This window comes from Hylobates moloch, unplaced genomic scaffold (assembly GCF_009828535.3).
Source record: "Hylobates moloch isolate HMO894 unplaced genomic scaffold, HMol_V3 SCAFFOLD_1, whole genome shotgun sequence".
Lineage (NCBI taxonomy): Eukaryota > Metazoa > Chordata > Mammalia > Primates > Hylobatidae > Hylobates > Hylobates moloch.
The window spans coordinates 82,777,248-82,800,207 of NW_026652276.1; the positions used below are offsets into that span (position 1 = coordinate 82,777,248).

Here is a 22,960-nt window from a genome sequence, read left to right on the forward strand (position 1 = left end):
TCAGGAAAGCTTAGCTCAGTGGGTCTGTTAGGCCAGCACCAGACCCACCAGTGTATATGTAAGGTCTCTGGCAGCACCATGGGGAAGCTCAGACAGGCCTGTACCCCACAGTCCATCTCCTGTACCTAGATGGGTGATCAGAACATTGGCAGGGTGTAAAGGCAGACGTTCACAGACCTCTAGCACACAACAGAATCTAGTGAATGAAGAAGCTTCTCTCCCCAATGACAAGTGTGAAAACAGCGTTGTGAGAGCCACAGCGCCTGAGGAGTTGAGAAGGGAACCACCAGCTCTCTGTGTGCCAGCTAGCCCCTGGGTTGCGGGCTTTACACACGTTATCCCATTAATTCCAGCCCCATGAAGTTAAGTGTCACACTTAACTTGATGGGGGATGGAAATTTGGAGAGGTGGCACACGAAAGCTAGTAAGTGACTGAATCAGGATTCAAAACCATGTAGGTTTAGCTCCGTAGCCCATATTCTTTCCACTACGCCAGGTTGTCTCTGATCTAATCAGTACCTATAGTGATCCTTACCCCATTTTAGCTTTCTGATTTCTGATAACCAGTGGATCCAATTATGTGTGAGGCAGCATAGCATAATGTTTAGGACATAGACTCTGGGGACTGACAGCCTGGCAGAGAGGCCCAGCACTGTGGTTTGTATTCTGTGGGACTTTGCACAAGTTACATACCTTTAGTTTCCTCATCTTTAAAATGGAGATAATAATAGTACCTCTCCTATCTGGTTGTTACAAGGATTAAGTAAGCCAAATATTTATAAAGCATTTAGAACAATGCTTGTTATGTAGTAAATGGTATGTAAATGTGTATTAAATATAAAAAAATTAAAAATCATTAGATTGACCATGGGAGTCAAAATAATACAAAGGGATAACATCAATATTGCCACTTGAAATATATTTCTGCTCCTTACAGGATGAACTCAACTTTGGTTGGTCAGATGGGAAACGTCTTCATTTTAGTCGCTGGGCTGAAACTAATGGGCAACTTGAAGATTGTGTAATATTAGACACTGATGGATTCTGGAAAACAGCTGATTGCAATGACAATCAACCAGGTGCTATTTGCTACTATTCAGGAAGTATGTGAATTTCAGATCTTTTAATTCTTAAATTAACAGTCTCATAAGTGGTAGAATTTCTGAGGAGTGGTTTTATAAAATCTGGTTTTGGAATTGTGAAGAAATTATGGTTATGTATTTTTATAGCAACATTTGTTGTGAAAATTTGTATTCAAGCAGAATTATATATTAAATATATTATTATTAATGGGTTATTTTAGGCATGTTTTATTTTTATGTCAGCTGACAATGGGGATTAACACTTTAAAGTCTCATTGTTACTCTACCTCTTTCTGCATATATTTATAGTTGTAGAAAGCTTACATTTGTGAGAATTATTTTGTGATTCATAATATCACAACTAACAGGACTTTTATGAGTCTTAAGATTCACAGCAACCACCTCAAGCTAGCTTAAGACAAGGGGAAATTTAGGATCCCCAAAACGTGGATAGAGCTGAACCTATAACTGGAGATGAGTTGACAATTTCTAAATTTCACTTTGTAAATCCTTAGAGAAAATCTCATGAACTTAGCCTGAGTCAGGTGTGCAATCTCTAGCCCAGTCAGAGGAAAGTGTTTTCACAACTGTCAAGGTCACATTTGTGGGTTTGTGGTAGAAAGAAGACACTGCTTCATGGACAAAGGGACTTACTGTGATCCAGGAGAGATACTGAGTGATCTCTGCCACATATTAAATCAGTTTAATGTATTTAAGTGGAATATGTTTATATTTGTATCTTTGTGAATGTATGGCCTTTTCATAAAATGGAAAAAGATCATAATCAGATAGGGTAGATGTCAGATTTTAAATATTATTTTTGTTTGACTTGGTTAAAGCAATAACTTATTTAGAACATCAATGTTTCATTTAAATGTTCCTTTAAAATTAATAGTATCAGTAGACAGAAACTTGAAAATGAATTCTCAGAGTTATAGTTAGGTGACTTTTAATAATGAATAAGTTTGTACAGCATCTCTAGGGGTGGTCCCTTGTACTTGACATTTGGTAATGCAGGAAGACAGAAACTGCATTTAACCTAATAGCACCTCATTTTTTACATTCTTCCACGCCACAGCAGGTGTAAGAAAATTGTGACAAGTAATTTCCTTCCTATAGAAAGCTGGCTTTTTGTGTGCTGTATCTGAGTATAAACAGAGACAGGCTTCAGTAGGATATTACTTCTTGGCTTCCTGAATATTTCCTACAAATCAAGCCTAATGACTGCAAACAGGATTTAACATTTATATCTCAAATTAGAATTCTTACCATTAACTCTTTTTCTAGATGAGACTGAAAAAGAGGTCAAACCAGTCGACAGTGTTAAATGTCCATCTCCTGTTCTAAATACTCCATGGATACCATTTCAGAACTGTTGCTACAATTTCATAGTAACAAAGAATAGGCACATGGCAACAATACAGGATGAGGTTCATTCTAAATGCCAGAAACTGAGTAAGTATTATATTAGTCCATTCTCACGTTGCTCTAAGGACATACCCGAGACTAGGTAATTTATAAAGAAAAAGAGGTTTAATGGCCTCACAGTTCCACATGGCTGGGGAGGCCTCACAATCATGGCAGAAGGCAAAGGAGAAGCAAAGACATGTTTACATGGCAGCAGGCAAGAGAGCATGTGCAGGGAAACTGCCCTTTGTAAAACCATCAGATCTCATAAGACTTACTATCACAAGAACAGCATGGGAAAAACCCACCCTCATGATTCAATTACCTCCCACCAGGTCCCTCCCATGACATGTGGGGATTATGGGAGCTACAATTCAACATGAGATTTGGATGGGGAAACAGCCAAACCATATCAAGTATATTATACTGTCATTACTTATTGTATTTTGCTAATTAAAAAAATATTTCCTGTGTTATAAATATTTCTAATTAGCACTGGTAACTAGATGTCAAAAATATTCATCTCCTAATATCTCCATTATCAGTGACAAAGTATTAAAATTTGTGTTAGTTAAAATGGAAAGTATAGGCATAACTCCTTTCTTTACTCATCCATTCAAGAACTAGTCTATGTTTGTAAGGAAGGCGGGTTCTCCTTTAAAAGGAAAAGAAATGGGCTAGGCATATTGGCTCATGCCTGTAATCCTAGTTCTCCAGGAGGCTGAAGTGGGAGAATTGTTTGATGCCAAGAATTCAAGACCAGCCTGGGCAACATAGTGAGACTTTCTCTCTGCAAAAAATTAAAAGCATGGTGGCACATGCCTGTAATTCTAGCTACTTGGGAGGCTAAGGAGGGAGGATCTTTGAACCCAAGAGGCTGAAGGTGCAGTGAGCTGTGATTGCACCACCTGCACTCCAGCCTGGATGACAGGTGACCCTATCTCCAAAAAAAAAAAAGGAAGGGGGAAAGAAATGACACACAAGAGAGCAGAGAACTGGACATTAAATCAAGCTAGGCTATGGGGAAGTGGAAATAGGTTAGCTGGAGCAGTCAAAAGCTTAGATACACCGCAAAGCAGCAGCTAAGCTTAAAGAAGTGCACAGTTCACACTTTCAGCTCTCAAGAGTCTTTAGATAATTCCTGTGAGATCCACTAAGGATTTGTGACTTCCAAATGATGGAACTCTCGGAACCAATGGAACAATGAACTTAGTGAAAGTTACTACAGAAAATATCAAACCATTATTTCCCAAAGCATGCTCTGTATAACATCAGTCTTGAGAGATGTTCTGCAAAAAATCCTTAGCATAAGGTTGAAAAAAATAACCAACAAAAAAGAAAAAGGTTGAGAAACACTAGACATGATAGCTTCCTGTTGGACGTTAACAAATGTACATTAACATATACCTTAAGAAATACTGGCATAAATAAACTAGTTTAACTTTGTTTAAACCAATGCTTGCAAACTTTTTTAAAAATCCATGTAGATCTTTTCTGGAACTTCCGTGTTAATTTTGTGAGGAACACCCTTTGGGAAATATTAAGCCTTTTTAATCCTCATACTGAAAACTAAGGAAAAGGAAGATCTGTCGTATAGCCCAGCAGTCCCCAGCCTTTTTGGCACCGACAGGGAGGGGTGGATGGTTTCAGGATGGAACTGTTCCACCTCAGATCATCAGGCCTTGGTTAGATTCTCATAAGGGGTATGCAAGCTATATCCCTCGCATGTGTAGTTCACAAGAGGGTTTGTGCTCCTCTGTCAATCTAATGCCACTGTGCTCTAACAGGAGACAGAGCTCAAGTGGTGATGCTCGCTTGCTTGCTGCTCACCTCCTGCTGTATGGCCCGGTTCCTAACAGTCCTGATTCCTAACAGTACCAGTGTGTGGCCCAGGGGTTGGGGACCCCTGTTATAGTTCATCTAAGAGGTGCTAATTATTATAGCGTAATCTTTGACGGTATATCATTACTATGGGTGGATTTATACCAACTGAAAATTACCTTTAAATAGGGGAAAGTGAAGTGAATCAATGTTTTAAATTCTCTACTCAGCTACTAGTTTTCTATTATACCATAAGACCAAATTTAACATCAAAACATTTGAAAACTCCTTAACCTACTAATTTTAGTACAATGGGATAATTTTATTTTACATATCTTTCTAATTGTCCAATATTGTTTACATTTTGAAGTATATTAAACTGAGAACTAAAATGTTTTAAACTTATCAAAGTGTTCTAGATAAATAATTGTTAAAATTATTGATTATTTTTTATTCAACAGATCCAAAATCACATATTCTGAGTATTCGAGATGAAAAGGAGAATAACTTTGTTCTTGAGCAACTACTGTACTTCAATTATATGGCTTCATGGGTCATGTTAGGAATAACTTATGGAAGTAAGTTGTAAATCTGCCAATTTTCTCCATTTGTTTTTGTACTTCATTATAACATAATTATCAAGCCATAGTTCTTCAAAGTACATGTCTATCAATACATGAAAGTATAATTATGTACTTAACATAACTTAACATAAATACCAAGAGAGTTTTTGTGTCTCTGCTCTGCCTTTATCATTGAGTTTAAAGTTAAATGGCGGAAAATAATTTTCTGAATTAGTTTGTTCCCACACTGCTAAAAAGAACTACCCGAACCTGGGTAATTTACGAAGAAAAGAGCTTTAATTGAGTCACGGTTCCACAGGCTTTACAGAAAGCATGGCTGAGCAGCCTCAGGAAACTTAACAATCATGTCAGAGGCGAATGGGAAACAAGCAGGTTTTACTATGGTGGAGCAGGAGAGAGAGTGAAGGAGGAGGGACTACACACTTTTGAACAACCAGATCTCATGAGAACTCACTCACTATCACGAGAACAGCAAGGGGGAAAATCACCTCCCACCAGGCCCCTCCTCCAAGACTGAAGATCATAATTCAACACGAGATTTGGATGAGGACACAGAGCCAAACCATGTCAATTTTCTTTTTTCACTCTTTTATCTAGCAACTCAAGACTAACTAAAAATGATCACCATCCCATATAAATCTTCAATACTTACTTTATGTTTCCACTAACTATGTGAGATGAGCAAGAACAGAATCACTATTCTATTAGTGTTGCACTTTTGGGTTTATAACCCTGGCTTAGTTTATACTGGCCCACATATGATAAGCATTAGAAAAATGAGACACATGGCCAGGTGTAGTGCCTCACGCCTATAATCCCAGCACTTTGGGAGGCCGAGGCGGGTGGATCACCAGAGGTCAGGAGTTCGAGACCAGCCTGGCCAACATGGTGAAACCCCGTCTCTACTAAAAATACAAAAATTAGCCAGGCGTGGTGACGTGTGCCTAGCTACTTGGGAAGCTGAGGCGGGAGAATCACTTGAACCTGGGAGGCAGAGGTTGTGGTGAGCCAAGATCATGCCACCACACTCCAGCCAGGGCAACAGAGCGAGACTCAAGACTCTGTCTCAAAAAAATAAAAAATAAAATAAAATAAAATAGAAAAATGAGACACATGGTCTGACAATGGGCTCGAATATTTGGAATTTGGACTAAATACCACAAATCCAAAATATGATTGATACAAATTTTTTTAAAACAGAGTCTAATATAGAGGAAACAAGACCAATTTAGAAAGAGGCTCAGAAATGTCCTGAAAATCATAGACATTTTGGAATTAGGAAAACCTTTCCACAGCCATAGAGCATCAAAAGCATACATTTACTCTAAAGAGGGTTTGATAAGGGGCACAGGACAATGATAACCAGAGGTAGGGGAGGAAAAGAAGCTAAATTACTCAAATCTGCCTGTTTTAAAAATAGGCTTCTCCTTTGCTCTCTAACCCATCTGTTTCTTGGGGTTACCAATGTTTTCCTGAAATGTTTATGGTTGGCAGAGGGGTTAATGAAAATTAAACTATCAAGCAATAGATAAAGACTTGGTTCACCAGGTGAGGATAAGTTCATCATAGTAGGACTTAGTTGGCCCAAGCCTTTTCTCTAATGACACTTAACTACCCTTGAATTAAAATGGAGAGAAACTAGCTGGAAAATTCTGAGGCTTCACCTGAAAGTGACTGAAGAAACAATGGTCTTGTATTGAGCCATAGAGACCACACCCAGGACAGAGCGATTGAAATTGTACCCTTTGATATACTTTGTAGTTATATTATCAGAAACAACTGAAAATGTATTATATATTCTGAAAAAGCATTTTTAGATCAGAAGACTCCCTCATTGTTTTATCTTCTTTTATAAAATGTTTGAGTAATAAAATTTTTATTAAAATATACAGACATATGAGGGACATATAGAAAGACATTTCAGGCAAATGGCACACTTGATTTGAATCTCATTCTTACCGACTTAATTTACATCTGTAAGTTACTGTTTTGGGTTATTTTGATATACTTATAAAGTATTTAATTTTTTGGCCCCTATACAAGGAATTGTTTTTTAAAACAGTTTTGACTTTTCAATAGCAGGGCCATGAATAGAAATCACTGTAAGTCACTGTTTTTGGTCACATCGATATACTTATAGAATATTTAATTGTATTTGGCACCTACCCAAAGAATTTTGTTTTTTTAAACATTTTTTATTTTTCAATAGCAGGGCCATGAATAGAAATTACTATGAGAAGCCACAGTATGTCAACTGAGAGATACATTAAGCCAAGAGAAAAAAGTGACTTTTTCTTAAAACAACTTTAGAAATCTACTATTGCACATCATATCGGGCAGAAAATTGATAACTTTGAAGTTTGGGAGAAGGGAAGAGGAACTGGAAGGCATGAGATGATATAAAGCAGCAAACAAGAACCAAATCATGTGTGCAGTGCTTCTAATGTGTCATTGCTGCAGGCAGATGTTTAGGGGTCTTGCCTTGGGAGATGGTAATCAGTGAAAACCAGAAATAACCAGGACAACATTGGGTATGTGTAGGTAGTGATGGCATCAATCTTTATACCAATTTATAATTGTAATAGGCCTAGCACCTTTTTTTAAAGCTTTATTGCAACCATCACTACCCCAAAAAGAAACACAATACCCACTAGCATTCCCTCCCTGTTTCCTAGTCCTCAGCAACCACTGATCTACTTTCTGTCTCTACAGATTGCCTGAATGTAAAGTTCTGGACATTTTACATAAATGAGATCATACCATGTGTGCTTTTTGCGTGTGACTGGCTTTTTCCATTAAGCATAAAGATTTTAAAGTTTATCCATATTGTAGCATCAGTACATTATTCCTTTTTATGACTGAATAAAATTCCATTCTATGGATATAATACATTTTATTTATCCATGTATCAGTTGAACATTTAGGTAAAACAACCTAAATTTTAAACCATTTTTAGTTATTATGTATAATGCTTCTCTGATCATTCACCTGCAAGTTTTTGCATGGACATATGTTTCCATTTCTCTTGGGTAAACCCCTAGAAATGGAATTGCTGCATCTTTTGTTTAACCCTTTGAAGAACTACCAGGTTGTTTTCCAAACCAGCTATACCATTTTCCATTCCCGGTGTATGAGAGTACTGATTTCTCCATATCGATGCCAGCATTTGTGTGTTTTTCATTATAACCATCTAAGTGAGTGTGAAATGATATCTCACTAGGATTTTTATTGCATTTCCCTAATGGCTAATGATATTAAGCATCTTTTCATTTGCTTATTGAATATTTGTATATCGCCTTTGCAGAAATCCATATTCAGATTTTTTGCTCATGTTTTAAATTGAGTCTTTTTATTGTTGAGGTATAAGAATTCTTTATATATTCTGGATATAAATCCTTTGTCCAATAAATAATTTCCAAATATTTTCTCCCATGACTTTACTTATACCACAAAAATGTTTTTCTTTTTTTTTCTTCTTTTTTTATTGTACTTTAAGTTCTGGGGTACATGTGTAGAGCGTGCAGTTTTGTTACATAGGTATACACGTGCCATGGTGGTTTGCTGCACCTATCAACCCGTCACCTACATTAGGTATTGCTCCTAATGTTATCCCTCCCCTAGCCCCCTACCCGCCGACAGGCCCAGTGTGTGATGTTCCCCTGCCTGTGTGCATGTGTTCTCATTGTTCAACTCCCACTTATGAATGAGAACATGCGGTGTTTGGTTTTCTGTTCCTGTGTTAATTTGCTGAGATTGATGGTTTCTAGCTTCATCCATGTCCCTGCAAAGGACATGAACTCATCATTTTTTATGGCTACATAGTATTCTATGGTATATATGTGCCACATTTTCTTTATCCAGTTTATCATTGATGGACATTAGGGTTGGTTCCAAGTCTTTGCTATTGGAATAGTGCCACAGTAAACATACATGTGCATACATTTTTATAGTGGAATGATTTCTAATCCTTTGGGTATATACCCAGTAATGGGATTGCTGGGTCAAATGGTATTTCTAGTTCTAGATCCTTAAGGAATCACCATACTTTCTTCCACAATGGTTGAACTAATGTACACTCCCACCAACAGTGTAAAAGCATTCCTATTTCTCCACATCCTCTCCAGCACCTGTTGTTTCCTGACTTTTAATGATTCCATTCTAACTGGCATGAGATGGTATCTCATTGTGGTTTTGATTTGCATTTCTCTAATGACCAGCGATGATGAGCATTTTTTCATGTGTCTGTTGGCTGCATAAATGTCTTCTCTTGAGAAGTGTCTGTTCATGTCCTTTGCCCACTTTTTGATGGGGTTGTTTGTTTTTACTTGTAAATTTGTTGAAGTTCCTTGTAGATTCTGGATATTAGCCCTCTGTCAGATGGAGAGACTGCAAAAATTTTCTCTCATTTTGTATGTTCCCTGTTCACTCTGATGATAGTTTATTTTGCTGTGCAGAAGCTCTTTAGTTTAATTAGATCCCATTTGTCAATTTTGGCTTTTGTTCCCATTGCTTTTGGTGTTTTAGACATGAAGTCCTTGCCCATGCCTATGTCCTGAATGGTATTGCCCAGGTTTTCTTCTAGGATTTTTATGGTCATAGGTCTTACATTTAAGTCTTTGATCCATCTCGAGTTGATTTTTGTATAAGTTGTAAGGAAGGGGGGTCCAGTTTCAGTTTTCTACATATGGCTAGCCAGTTTTCCCAACACCATTTATTAAATAGGGAATATTTTATCCATTGCTTGTTTGTGTCAGATTTGTCAAAGATCAGATGGTTGTAGATGTGTGGTGTTATTTCTGAGGCCTCTGTTATGTTCCATTGGTCTATGTCTCTGTTTTGGTACCAGTACCATGCTGTTTTGGTTACTGTAGCCTCATAGTATAGTTTGAAGTCAGGTAGCATGATGCCTCTATCTTTGTTCTTCTTGACCAGGATTGTCTTGGCTATGCAGGCTCTTTTTTGGTCCCATATGAAGTTTAAAGTAGTTTTCTCCAATTCTGTGAAGAAAGTCTGTGGTAGCTCCATGAGGATAGCATTGAATCTATAAATTACTTTGGGCAGTATGGCCATTTTCATGATATTGATTCTACCTATCCATGAGCATGGAATGTTTTTCCATTTGTTTGTGTCCTCTTTTATTTCATTGAGCAGTGGTTTGTAGTTCTCCTTGAAGAGGTCCTTCACATCCCTTGTAAGTTGTATTCCTAGGTATTTTATTCTCTTTGTAGTAATTGTGAATGGGAGTTCACTCATGATTTGGCTCTCTATTTGTCTGTTATTGGTGTACAGCAATGCTTGTGATTTTTGCACATTGATTTTGTATCTTGAGACTTTGCTGAGGTTCCTTATCAGCTTAAGGAGATTTGGGGCTGAGGTGATGGGGTTTTCTAAATATATAATCATGTCATCTGCAAACAGAGACAATTTGACTTCTTCTCTTCCTATTTGAATGCCCTTCATTTCTTTCTCCTGCCTGATTGCCCTGGCCGGAACTTCCAATACTATGTTGAACAGGAGAGGTGAGAGAGGGCATCCTTATCTTGTGTCGGTTTTCAAAGGGAATGATTCAAGTTTTTGCTTATTCAGTATGATATTGGCTGTGGGTTTGTCATGAATAGCTCTTACTATTTTGAGATACGTTCCATCAATACCTAGTTTACTGAGAGTTTTTAGCATGAAGGGGTGTTGAATTTTGTTGAAGGCCTTTTCTGCGCTATTGAGATAATCATGTAATTTTTGTCATTGGTTCTGTTTATGTGATGGATTATGTTTATTGATTTGCATATGTTGAACCAGGCTTGCATCCCAGGTATGAAGCTGACTTGATCCTGGTGGATAAGCTTTTTGATGTGCTGCTGGATTTGGTTTGCCAGTATTTTCTTGAGGATTTTTGCATCAACGTTCATCAGAGATATTGGCCTGAAATTTTCTTTTTTTTGTTGTGTTTCTGCCAGGTTTTGGTATCAGGATGATGCTGGCCTCATAAAATGAGTTAAGGAGGAGTCTCTCTTTTTCTATTGTTTGGAATAGTTTCAGAAGGAATGGTACCAACTCCTCTTTGTACCTCTGGTAGAATTCGGCTGGGAATCTGCCTGGTCCTGGACTTTTTTCAGTCGGTAGGCTATTAATTATTGCCTAAATTTCAGAACTTGTTATTGGTTTATTCAGGGATTCAGCTTCTTCCTGGTTTAGACTTGGGAGGGTGTATGTGTCCACGAATTTATCCATTTCTTCTAGATTTTCTAGTTTATTTGCATAGAGGTATTTATAGTATTCTCTGATGGTAAGTTTGTATTTCTGTGGGACCAGGCCAATATCTCTGATGAACATTGATGCAAAAATCCTCAAGAAAATACTGGCAAACCAAATCCAGCAGCACATCACAATCATTTTTTATTGTGTCTATTTGATTCTTCTCTCTTTTCTTCTTTATTAGTCTGGCTAGTGGTCTATTTATTTGTTGATTTTTTCAAAAAAACAGCTCCTGGATTCATTGATTTTTTGAAGGTTTTTTTGTGTCTCTGTCTCCTTCAGTTCTGCTCTGATGTTAGTTATTTCTTGTCTTCTGCTAGCTTTTGAATTTGTTTGCTGTTGCTTCTCTACTTCTTTTAACTTTGATGTTAGCGTGTTAATTTTAGATCCTTCCTGCTTTCTCTTGTGGGTATTTAGTGCTATAAGTTTCCCTCTACACACTGCTTTAAATGTGTCCCAGAGATTCTGGTATGTTTTGTCTTTGTTCTCATTGGTTTCAAAGAACATCTTTATTTCTGCCTTCATTTCGTTATTTACCAGTAGTCATTCGGGTGCAAGTTGTTCAGTTTGCACGTAGTTGTGCGGTTTTGAGTGAGTTTCTTAATCCTGAGTTCTAGTTTGATTGCACTGTGGTATGACAGACTGTTATGATTTCCATTCTTTTGCTTTTGCTTAGGAGTGTTTTACTTCCAATTATGTGGTCAATTTTAGAATAAGTGTGATGAGGTGCTGAGAAGAATGTATATTCTATTGATTGGGACTGGAGAGTTCTGCAGATGGCTATTAGGTCCACTTGGTCCAGAGCTGAGTTCAAGTCCTGAATATCCTTGTTAATTTTCTGTCTCATTGATCTGTCTAGTGTTGACAGTGGGGTGTTAAAGTCTCCCACTATTATTGTGTGGGAGCTTAAGTCTCTCTGTAGGTCTCTATGAACTTGCTTTGTGAATCTGGGTGCTCCTGTATTGGGTGCATATATATTTAGAATAGTTAGCTCTTCTTGTTGCATTGATCCCTTTACCATTATGTAATGGCCTTCTTTGTCTCTTTTGATCTTTGCTGGTTTAAAGTCTGTTTTATCAGAGATTAGGATTGCAACTCCTGCTTTTTGTTTTGTTTTGTTTTCCATTTGCTTGGTAAATATTCCTCCATCCCTTTATTTTGAGCCTATTTGTGTCTTTGCACATGAGATGAGTCTCCTGAATACAGCACACTGATGTGTCTTGACTCTTTATCCAATTTGCCAGTCATGTCTTTTAATTGGGGGCATTTAGCCCCTTTACGTTTAAGGTTAATATTGTTATGTGTGAATTTGATCCTGTCGTTATGATGCTAGCTGATTGTTTTGCCTATTAGTTGATGAAGTCTCTTCATAGTGTCAATGTTCTTTACAATTTGGTGTGTTTTGCAGTGGCTGATACCAGTTTTTCCTTTCCATGTTTAGTGCTTCCTTCAGGTGCTCTTTTAAGGCAGGCTTGGTGGTGACAAAATCTCTCAGCACTTGCCTGTCTGTAAAGGATTTTATTTCTTCTTTGCTTATGAAGCTTAGTTTGGCTGGATATGAAATTCTGGGCTGAAAATTCTTTTCTTTAGGAATGTTGAATATTGGCCCCCACTCTCTTCTGGCTTGTAAGGCTTCTGCAGGGAGATCTAATGTTAGTCTGATGGGCTTCCCTTTGTGGGTAACCAACCTTTCTCTCTGGCTGCCCTTAACATTTTTTCCTTCATTTCAACCTTGGTAAATCTGATGATTATGTGTCTTGGGGTTGCACCTCTCGAGGAATATCTTTGGGTTGTTCTCTGTATCTCTTGAATTTGAATGTTGGCCTGTCTTGCTAGGTTGGTGAAGTTCTCCCAGATAATATCCTGAAGTGTGTTTTCCAACTTTGTTCCATTCTCCTCATCACTTTCAGGTACACCAGTCAAACATAGATTTGGTCTTTTCACATAGTCCCATATTTCTTGGAGGCTTTGTTCATTCCTTTTTATTCTTTTTTCTTTAATCTTGTCTTCTCTCTTTATTTCATTAAGTTGATCTTCAATCTCTGATATCCTTTCTTCCGCTTGATCAATTCAGCTATTGATACTTGTGTATGCTTCACGAAGTTCTCGTGCTGTGTTTTTCAGCTCTATCAGGTCATTAATGTTCTTCTCTACACTGGTTATTCTAGTTAGCAGTTCCTCTAACCTTTTTTCAAGGTTCTTAGCTTCCTTGCATTGGGTTAGAACATGCTCCTTTAGCTCAGAGCAATTTGTTATTACCCACCTTCTGAAGCCCACTTCTGTCAATTTGTCAAGCTCTTTCTCCATCCAGTTTTGTTCGCTAGCTGGTGAAGAGTTGTGATCCTTTGGAGGAGAAGAGGCGTTCTGGTTTTTGGAATTTTCAGCCTTTTTGCACTGGTTTCTCCCCATCTTTATGGATTTATCTTCCTTTGGTCTTTAATATTGGTGACCTTCGGATGGGGCCTTTGAGTGGACGTGCTATTCATTTCTGTTTGTTAGTTTTCCTTCTAACAGGCCCCTCTGCTGCCGGTCTGCTGGAGTTTGCTGGATGTCCACCCGACTCTGTTTGCCTAGGTATCACCAGCGGAGGCTGCAGAACAGCAAAGATTGCTGCTTGTTCTTTCCTCTGGAAGCTTCTTCCCAGAGGGGCACTTGCCCGATGCCACCCAGAGCACTCCTGTATGAAATGTCTGTCGGCCCCTACTGGGAGGTGTCTCCCAGTCAGAATACATGGGGGTCAGGGACCCACTTGAGGAGGCAGTCTGACCCTTAGCACAGCTCGAACGCTGTGCTGGGAGGTCCGCTGCTCTCTTCAGAGCCGTCAGGCGGGGATATTTAAGTCTGCTATAAGTCCCTGCTGCCTTTTTTTCAGAGATGCCCTGCCCAGAGAGGAGAAATAGGGCCATCTGGCCACAGCAGCCATGCTGAGCTGCAGTGGGCTCCACCCAGTTCGAACTTCCCAGCAGGTTTGTTTACACTGGGGGCGTAAAACTGCCTACTCAAGCCTCAGCAATGGCGGATGCCACTCCCCCGACCAAGCTCTAGCGTCCCAGGTCAATCTCAGACTTCTGCTGTGCTGGCAGGGAGAATTTCAAGCCAGTTGACCTTAGTTTCCTGGGCTCCATAGGGGTGGGACCCGCCTAGCCAGACCACTTGGCTCCCTGGCTTCAGCACCCCTTTCCAGGGGAGTGAACAGTTCTGTCTCACCGGCATTCCAGGCACCACTGGGGTATGGGGAAAAAAGAATTCCTGCAGCTAGTTTGGTGTCCGCCCAAATGGCTGCCCAGTTTTGTGCTTGAAACCCAGGGCCTTGCTGGGGTAGGAACGAGAGGGAATCTCCTGGTTTGCAGGTTGCGAAGACCCTGGGACAAGCGCAGTATCTGTGCCGGAGTTCCTCAGGCTCAGTCCCTCATGGCTTCCCTTGGGTAGGGGAGAAAATTCCCCAACCCCTTGCACTTCACAGGTGAGGCAATGCCCCACCCTGCTTCAGCTCGCCCTCTGTGGGCTGCACCCACTGTCCAACCAGTCCCAGTGAGATGAACCCGGTACCTCAATTGGAAATGCAGAAATCACCTGCCTTCTGCATCAATCTTGCTCGGAGCTGCAGACTAGAGTTGTTCCTATTTGGCCATCTTGCCAGCAATCCATCACAAAAGTGTTTTTCTTTTGTCATTTGTGCATATGTAAGAAGGCTTTGCTTACCCCAAGGTTATGAAGACTTACTCCTATGTTTTCTTTTTTTTTTTTTTTTTGAGACAGACTTTCGCTCTTGCCACCAAAGCTGAAGTGGTGCAGTGGCGTGATCTCGGCTCACTGCTACCTCCGCCTCCTAGGTTCAAGCAGTTCTCCAGCCTTAGCCTCTGGAGTAGCTGGGATTACAGGCACCTACCACCACGCCCAACTAATTTTTGTATTTTTAGTAGAGATGGGGTTTTACCATGTTGGCCAGGCTGGTCTCGAACTCCTGACCTCAGGTGATCTGCCCACCTCAGCCTCCCAAAGTGCTGTGATTACAGGGGTGAGCCACCATGCCTGGCCTTCCATGTTTTCTTCTAAAGATTTTATAGTTGTAGCTCTTATATTTATGTCTGTGATCTACTTTAATTTTTATGTGTGGTGAAAGAAAGGGGTCCAACTTCATTTTTTTTTTTTACACGTGGATATCCAGTTTAGAAGACTATTCTTTCCACACTGAATTGTCTTGGCATCCTTCTTAAAAATCAACTGACTGGCCAGGCGCGGTGGCTCACACCTATAATAGCAGCACTTTGGGAGGCCAAGGCGGGTGGATTACGAGGTCAGGAGTTCAAGACCAGCCTGGCCAAGATGGTGAAACCCCATCTCTACTAAAAAATACAAAAGTTAGCTGGCCGTGGTGGCAGGTACTTGTAATCCCTGCTACTCGGGAGGCTGAGGCAGAGAATTGCTTGAACCCGGGAGGTGGAGGTTGCAGTGAGCTGAGATCGTGCCACTGCACTCCAGCCTGGGTGACAGAGTGAGACTCCATCTCAAAGAAAAAAAAAATTAATTGACCATAAGTATGCACAATTGTGAACAGTGTATGTCCAGAGAAGAAATTTCTGTGGCGACTTTTATAACTTATCAATCATGTTTTAAATAAAATAGTTATGTTCATTTCCATTGCAATTAAATGTATATGTAAGAGAAAATGATATTTTTTTATTTCAATAGTTTTTGGGGAACAGGTGGTGGTTGGTTACATAGATAAGTTCTTTAGTGTTGATTTCTGAGATTTTGGTGCACCCATCGCATGAGCAGTGTACACTGTACCTAGTGTGTAATCTTTTATCCCTCACCCCCTCCCACCCTTCCCCCAAGTCCCCAGAGTCCATTGTATCATTTTTATGCCTTTGCATCCTCATAGCTTAGCTCCCACTTGGTGAGAACACACAATGTTTGGTTTTCCATTCCTGAGTTACTTCACTTAGAATAATGATCTCCATTTCCATTCAGGTTGCTGCGAATGCCATTATTTCATTCCTTTTTATGACTGAGTAGTATTCCATGGTACATATATACCACATTACCACATTTTCTTTATCCACTCGTTGATTGATGGGCATTTGGGCTGGTTCCATATTTTTGCTATTGTGAATTGTGCTGCTATAAACATGCATGTGCAAGTGTCTTTTTCATATAATGACTTCAAGAAAAGAATATTTGATGACAAAAATGAAATGTTATTACTGAAGGATGGTGGAATTATAGGTCAATATTTATAGTTTGTATTTATATTCAAATTAAAAATGAGCATGATTTACTGTTATAATCAGAAAATATCTTAAAGGGTTATACATAATCATACAACCTTTTAGAAGGTGGGGAAAAGAGAAAATTAGTCAAGTTTGAAATCTTAACTATATAACTGTAATTCAAGTCTTGATTTAATCTCTAAGCATACGAAAAAAATGTTTCTTCTCTAGATAATTCTCTTATGTGGTCTGATAAGACCCCACTGTCATATACACATTGGAGAGCAGGAAGACCAACTATAAAAAATGAAAAGTTTTTGGCTGGTTTAAGTACTGACGGCTTCTGGGATATTCAAACCTTTAATATTATTGAAGAAACACTTTATTTTCACCAGCACAGCATTCTTGCTTGTAAAATTGAAATGGGTAAGTACAGTAATATAGAGTTTTCTTTCACTCCAGGGAAAGAATATAAGGCCATTAGTTCCACTAGTGGGAATCATACAATCGAATGCTTCCTCTGTATTCAGTCCCGCGCGAGGTGTTACAGAGGTTATCAAGGAAGGAAAAGATACGGGCCCTGCTGTCAAGGTTTTGACCCTAAGGAGTAAAATGTAGTTGTGGAGACAGCATTAAATTCCTTATCATTGTTTAATGTAAATTAGTCTTAGATTAATTGGTACAGGCTTAAATTGTGGGGAAGTCAAAACTGATACATTGGAAAGGGGAATAACAAAAAATAAAAGGAAAGGCTTCAAGAAGAGGTGAAACTTGGTTGGGGTTTGAAAAATGGATAGAGTTTATATAAATAACAAAGTGTTTGCAGGACGAGTTTTAACATTCCGTGCAAAGTGAATGTCTCTCCACCTTGCTTAATCTTTAAATAAATCTATTTTTAAATATATGTTAGTTTTAATTTTTTCACAGCTTAAAAACTGTTAATTATTACCACTGTGCCCTAAAACTATCATTACTCCCACTGTGCCTGAAGCTCCCTGCTCACTGGGAGCCCGTAATGGTGGAGTGCTGGCTAGTTGGCTCACTTACAGTGCCACAGTCACTTCCCAAGACCATGTCCACCAGCAACCTCCAGGGATTCTTTATTCTAACCTACTTTGAGTCCATTTAACTTTTGAGACATTTTAGAAACTAGTCTCTATCCTCAATTTCTAGGCCTTCTCCCAGTTCCCTGTTTTTCCCCATTCTTGCTCAGCAAAGCATCTTTTTCTCAATCAAGCTGGTCTCTTCATTGTCCCAGGCACAGTGTATGCCCATCCTCATACTTGCACCTTTATGTTTTCCTTCTGCCAAGAAGTTTTCCAATTTCTTTCTTTCTTTATTTTTTTTACATCTTTAATAAACTTTTCATTTTAGGATAGCTTTAGAGTTACAGAAAAGTTGCAAAGATAGTACAGAGCCTTCCCATCTATCCTACAATCAATTTCCCCTACTGTTGACATATTACTTTAGTATGGTACATTTGTCACAACTAATAAACCAATATTGATCCATTATTATTATTAAAGTCCACACATTATTCAAATTTCTGTAGTTTTTATTTAACATACTTTTTCTTTCTAGGATCTCACCTTACCTTTAGTTCTCCTGCCTCCTTAGGCTCCTCTTGGCTGGGTGTTTTCTCAGACTTTTCTTATTTTTGCTGGCCTTGACAGTTGTGAGGAACACTGGTCATGTATTTGGTAGAACATCCCTCAGTTTGGGTTGGCGTATGTTTTTCTCCTGATTAAACTGGGGTTATAAGTTTTTGAGGGAAGACCAAAGATGTGAGGGAGCATTCTCACTTCACATGGACACCACGTACTATTCATATGACTTATCACTGGCCACCTGGCCCAAGGTAGTGTTTGTTAGGTTCTCTGCTGCAAAGTTACCCCTTTTCCTCCTTTCCATACTGTCTTCTTTCTAAGGAAGTCACTATGTTGATCCACACTTAATAGGGTAGAAAGTTATCCTCCACCTTCCTGTGAGGGGAGTATCTATATAAATTACTTGAAATTCTTCTGCACAGGATATTTGTCTATTTTCTCCAATTTTTATTTTATTTTATTATTTTATTTATTTATTTATTTTGAGATGGAGTCTTGCTCTGTCACCCAGGCTGGAGGGCAGTGGTGCCATCTCAGGTCACTGCAACCTCTGCCTCCCAGGTTCCAGCAATTCTCCTGCCTCAGCCTCCCAAGTACCTGGGATTACAGGCATCCACCACCACGCCCAGCTAATTTTTTGTATTTTTGGTAGAGACGGGGTTTCACCATGTTGGCCAGGATGGTCTTGAACTCCTGACCTCAGGTGATCCCCCCCGCCTTGGCCTCCCAAAATGCTGGGATTACAGGCGTGAGCCACTGCACCTGGCCCCAATTTTTAAATTTATTCAGTCATTTATTTATACCCTCATCATTGTGGTTCTTTTGTTATTTGTTTGTTTGTAGTACTTCCACACTTTCTCCTTACCTTCTTTTTATTCTTGATTTCCCCCAATCCTCTAGACCTAGTATAGGCTCATGGTTATTTATTTTATACTTTGGATTATAATCGAACATACTGCATTCTGTAATATTTTGCTCAAGTCTTTCCAGCTTTGGCCCTTGGGAGCTCTTTCACCTGGCTCCCATGTCCCTTGAAATAACCTCATCACTGCGGCTTTGCTGTTTGTGCTTGTTTTAAGCACTTCCTTGCTTTCTGGTTACCTTATTTCTTTTTAGTCTTAATTTCACCCAACCCTTGAGACCTGGTTTATCAAGTAGTCTTCCTGACTCTTCTCATTCAAATGAATCTGTACCAATTTCACATACCCTACTGGTTAACAGTTTTGCCATCATTTCAGCCATTGTTGTTTCTGTCTCCAACTAATATATGAGCTTCTTAAATGAAAGAAAATGTTTATTTCTTTTTAAAATATCAACCAGAGAACTTTAACAGCCTAAGATATGTGTCATACCAGTAAGAAAAATAAAATATACATTTGACCTCTCTTATTAATAAGAAACCCAGTTTTATTTAACTTTTGAAATGATTGCATGTTGTCTCATCCAAAAGGTGTATTTGAAATAATTTAAATTTTAATCACCAGTGCTTTTAATTATTACAGTTGACTACAAAGAAGAATATAATACTACACTGCCACAGTTTATGCCATATGAAGATGGTATTTACAGTGTTATTCAAAAAAAGGTAACATGGTATGAAGCGTTAAACATGTGTTCTCAAAGTGGAGGTCACTTGGCAAGCGTTCACAACCAAAATGGCCAGCTCTTTCTGGAAGATATTGTAAAACGTGATGGATTTCCACTATGGGTTGGGCTCTCAAGTCATGATGTAAGTCTTGCTTCGTTTTCCAGAAACTTTTCAGATGTATTATTTTGAGGGTTAGAAATTTGAGCATAAAGTATTAACACAAAGTACAACATTAGATGAAGTACTGGGACTCCGTTTGCATAGCATGGTGCTTTCTTACCTTTTACAACACAGAACAAATAGAAAACTTTACTGTAGCACGCACCAGGGCAAATGATCAGGCCATCCCAAGGGCCCAGTGGATGACTATCTCAACAACACCTCTATAGCCTATTTGGGACAGACAAATTGGAAAGCTGGTAAAAATGAAATAGCATAGAATCAGAAAACCCTGAGTTCCAGTACCAGTAGCAGATCTTCCATTTATGTGCTGGGTGATCATGAGCAAGTTTTTTAACCTTTGCAACCTTATTTCCTCATGTAGAAAATCAGGGTAATAATAATTTCATTGAGATTTTAACACAAAAGTTTATACAAAGTACCATCTAAAATTCTCCACATGGTTAGGACTAATAAACATATACTTTCTTCCCACTTTTCCTCTAGAAAATTATACTACTTAGGATTAATTCTGCTAGTAAACACATCTGTGCCACTTTTGAATCATATTATTTAATCATTTGTGTACTTACAATAAGGTCTTGTGTACAAAAAATGGTTATCTATTGAGACTAGAGTTGTAGTTCTAATTTAAATAATCTTTAGAACAAAGTGGGGAAAACTTTTTTAAAGCATGGCAAGTTAAGATTATAAATTCGCCAGGCGCGGTGGCTCATGCCTGTAATCCCAGCACTTTGGGAGGCCGAGGCGGGCGGATCACGAGGTCAGGAGATCGAGACCACGGTGAAACCCCGTCTCTACTAAAAATACAAAAAATTAGCCGGGTGCAGTGGCGGGCACCTGTAGTCCCAGCTACCCGGGAGGCTGAGGCAGGAGAATGGCGTGAACCCGGGAGGCGGAGCTTGCAGTGAGCCGAGATCGCGCCACATAATTCAAGAAAATCAAAATAGTTTCCTTTTGATTTTTGGAATTTTTTTTTCTAGTCCTTTTGTGTCCTCTGTAGTGCAAAACACAAAACTGTAAAACAATATTCAGAACCATATGAAGGTTGGGATTATAAATTTGTAATTGTGACAAATGGAAGCCATTTGCATATTGTTTAATTTCAAGTGTTATGTAAACTCATCCTTCAAAAAAATCTGAAGACCAGGTATAGTAACTCTGTCTCTAAGTTTAAAGTTCTCCATAAACTGTATCAGAGCAAGTGTCCCAAATCAATGCATCAGAAGTAAATCAGACCTACAATACTGTAAGCAAATAATTAATATTGCATTATAATATTTCCTAAAGTATGTATGTTGTTCTTTGTATTCTTTTTGAAGTCAAACATCTGGGTTCAGGTTATCTCTGTTACTCTTACAACAGGGAAGTGAATCAAGTTTTGAATGGTCTGATGGTAGTACATTTGACTACATCCCATGGAAAGGCCAGACATCTCCTGGAAATTGTGTTCTCTTGGATCCAAAAGGAACTTGGAAGCATGAAAAATGCAACTCTGTTAAGGATGGTGCTATTTGTTATAAACCTACAAAATGTAAGACTTCAATTTCAGTAACAGTACATTTACTAAAATGTGACATAATTTATGCACATAATTAAATGCTCAGTGGAATTTTTATTTAAAGATTTATTCACAAGGGCCGGGCACGGTGGCTCGTGCCTGTAAACCCAGCACTTTGGGAGGCCGAGGTGGGCGGATCACGAGGTCAGGAGATGGAGATCATCCTGGCTAACAAGGTGAAACCCCGTCTCTACTAAAAATGCAAAAACAAATAGCTGGGCGTGGTGGCGGGCACCTGTAGTCCCAGCTACTCGGAGAGGCTGAGGCAGGAGAATGGCGTGAACCCGGGAGGCGGAGCTTGCAGTGAGCCAAGATTGCACCACTGCACTCCAGCCTGGGCGACAGAGCAAGACTCCGTCTCAAAAAAAAAAAAAAAAGATTTATTCACAAATTCTTTTTGTGAAAATAATTTTGATACTTTGTAAATGGAAACAAATACAGTATAAGCACTCAGGGAATTTGTTCTCAAAGACTTTCATTTGTTCTGTCACCAGGTAAATTCTACCCTAGAATTTGTGAATTCTAATTTCACTTAGCAAAGTGTTTTTCAAAGGCTGAGATGCTTATTTCAAAAAAGGGTCCCACAACATATAAATTTGGGAAACACCTCATGTGATTTATCATATTAAAGTTTCTAAGAGAGTTTCGTTTCTTTTCTTTTCCTTTCCTTTCTTTTCTTTTCTTATCTTTTCTTTTCTTTTTTTTTTTTTTTTAACAGGGTTTCAGCTCTGTTGCCCAGACTGGAGTGCAGTGGCATGAACATGGCTCACTGCAGCCTTGACCTCCTGGGCTCAAGCAGTCCTCCCAACTCAGCCTCCTGAGTAGCTGGGACCACATGCACATGCCACCACACCCAGCTAATATTTAAAATATTTTGTAGAGTTAGGGTCTCACAATGCTGTTCAAGCTGGTCTTGAACTCCTAGGCTCAAGCAATCCTCCTGTTTCAGCCTCCCAAAGTGCTGAGAGTATAGATGTGAGCTACCACGCCTGGCCAAAGGTTCTAAGAGAGTTTCTGTAATAATGAAGTCTGTTTAACTTTGTGTAACCAAGCATTTTCCAAATTTATATGATCCTTAAAATTTAAGGGAAGAGCCCCTTCCATTAGAGGCTGGACTTAGGGTCACCCCTGGTGGATAAAGCATGAACCTTGAGGAAGACCACGAAAAAACAAACTACCGGGGACTGCAGAGGCCTGCAGGACAGGCTGGGAGGTGGTGGCATTGGTTTCCGAAGCCTCTGGCTCTCAATGCTCACCATGTTTTCTGCTCTGAAGAATCTTGAACGGCAGATTCAACATTTGGTTGAACAGATTCAGGCAGAAGAAAATGTGAAAACTTTAGAGAAGCAGGTTAATAAAAGAAAGGGAGAATGATATAAACAATGAGGAATCAAGGTACAATCAAGAACTGACTTCTCAGTTGTTAGGCACAGAAAACAAATGTAACTTTTTAGAAAAACAATTGGAATACATGAGAAATAAGGCATGCAGAAATAGAGAAACAGGCTTTACAGGATAGAGAATGATAAGATGACCAGACATAAGTTCTGTGCTCTACCAGGTTGAATAGTGCCTCCTCCCCAAAGATTCCTGTCCAGTCAGAACCTTAGAATGTGACTTTACTGAGAAATAAGAGTCTTTACAGATCTAGGTAGTTGAGATGAG

At 39.1% G+C, this 22,960-nt stretch overlaps 1 protein-coding gene across 2 annotated transcripts in view; it reads left to right on the top strand.

Annotated features, from left to right (window-relative positions):
- Positions 1-22,960, top strand: part of LY75 (lymphocyte antigen 75) — a 101,909-nt gene that overhangs the window by 68,260 nt on the left and 10,689 nt on the right. The window contains exons 26-31 of one of the 2 annotated variants that reach the window (XM_032755595.2): positions 938-1,103; positions 2,370-2,537; positions 4,772-4,888; positions 16,591-16,785; positions 19,469-19,695; positions 21,100-21,268. In XM_032755595.2, the coding sequence (XP_032611486.1) occupies positions 938-1,103; positions 2,370-2,537; positions 4,772-4,888; positions 16,591-16,785; positions 19,469-19,695; positions 21,100-21,268 (1,042 nt within the window). Of the gene's footprint in view, positions 1-937; positions 1,104-2,369; positions 2,538-4,771; positions 4,889-10,848; positions 10,998-16,590; positions 16,786-19,468; positions 19,696-21,099; positions 21,269-22,960 lie in introns of those variants that run through there. The other variant, XM_058441718.1, reaches the window with a different exon arrangement.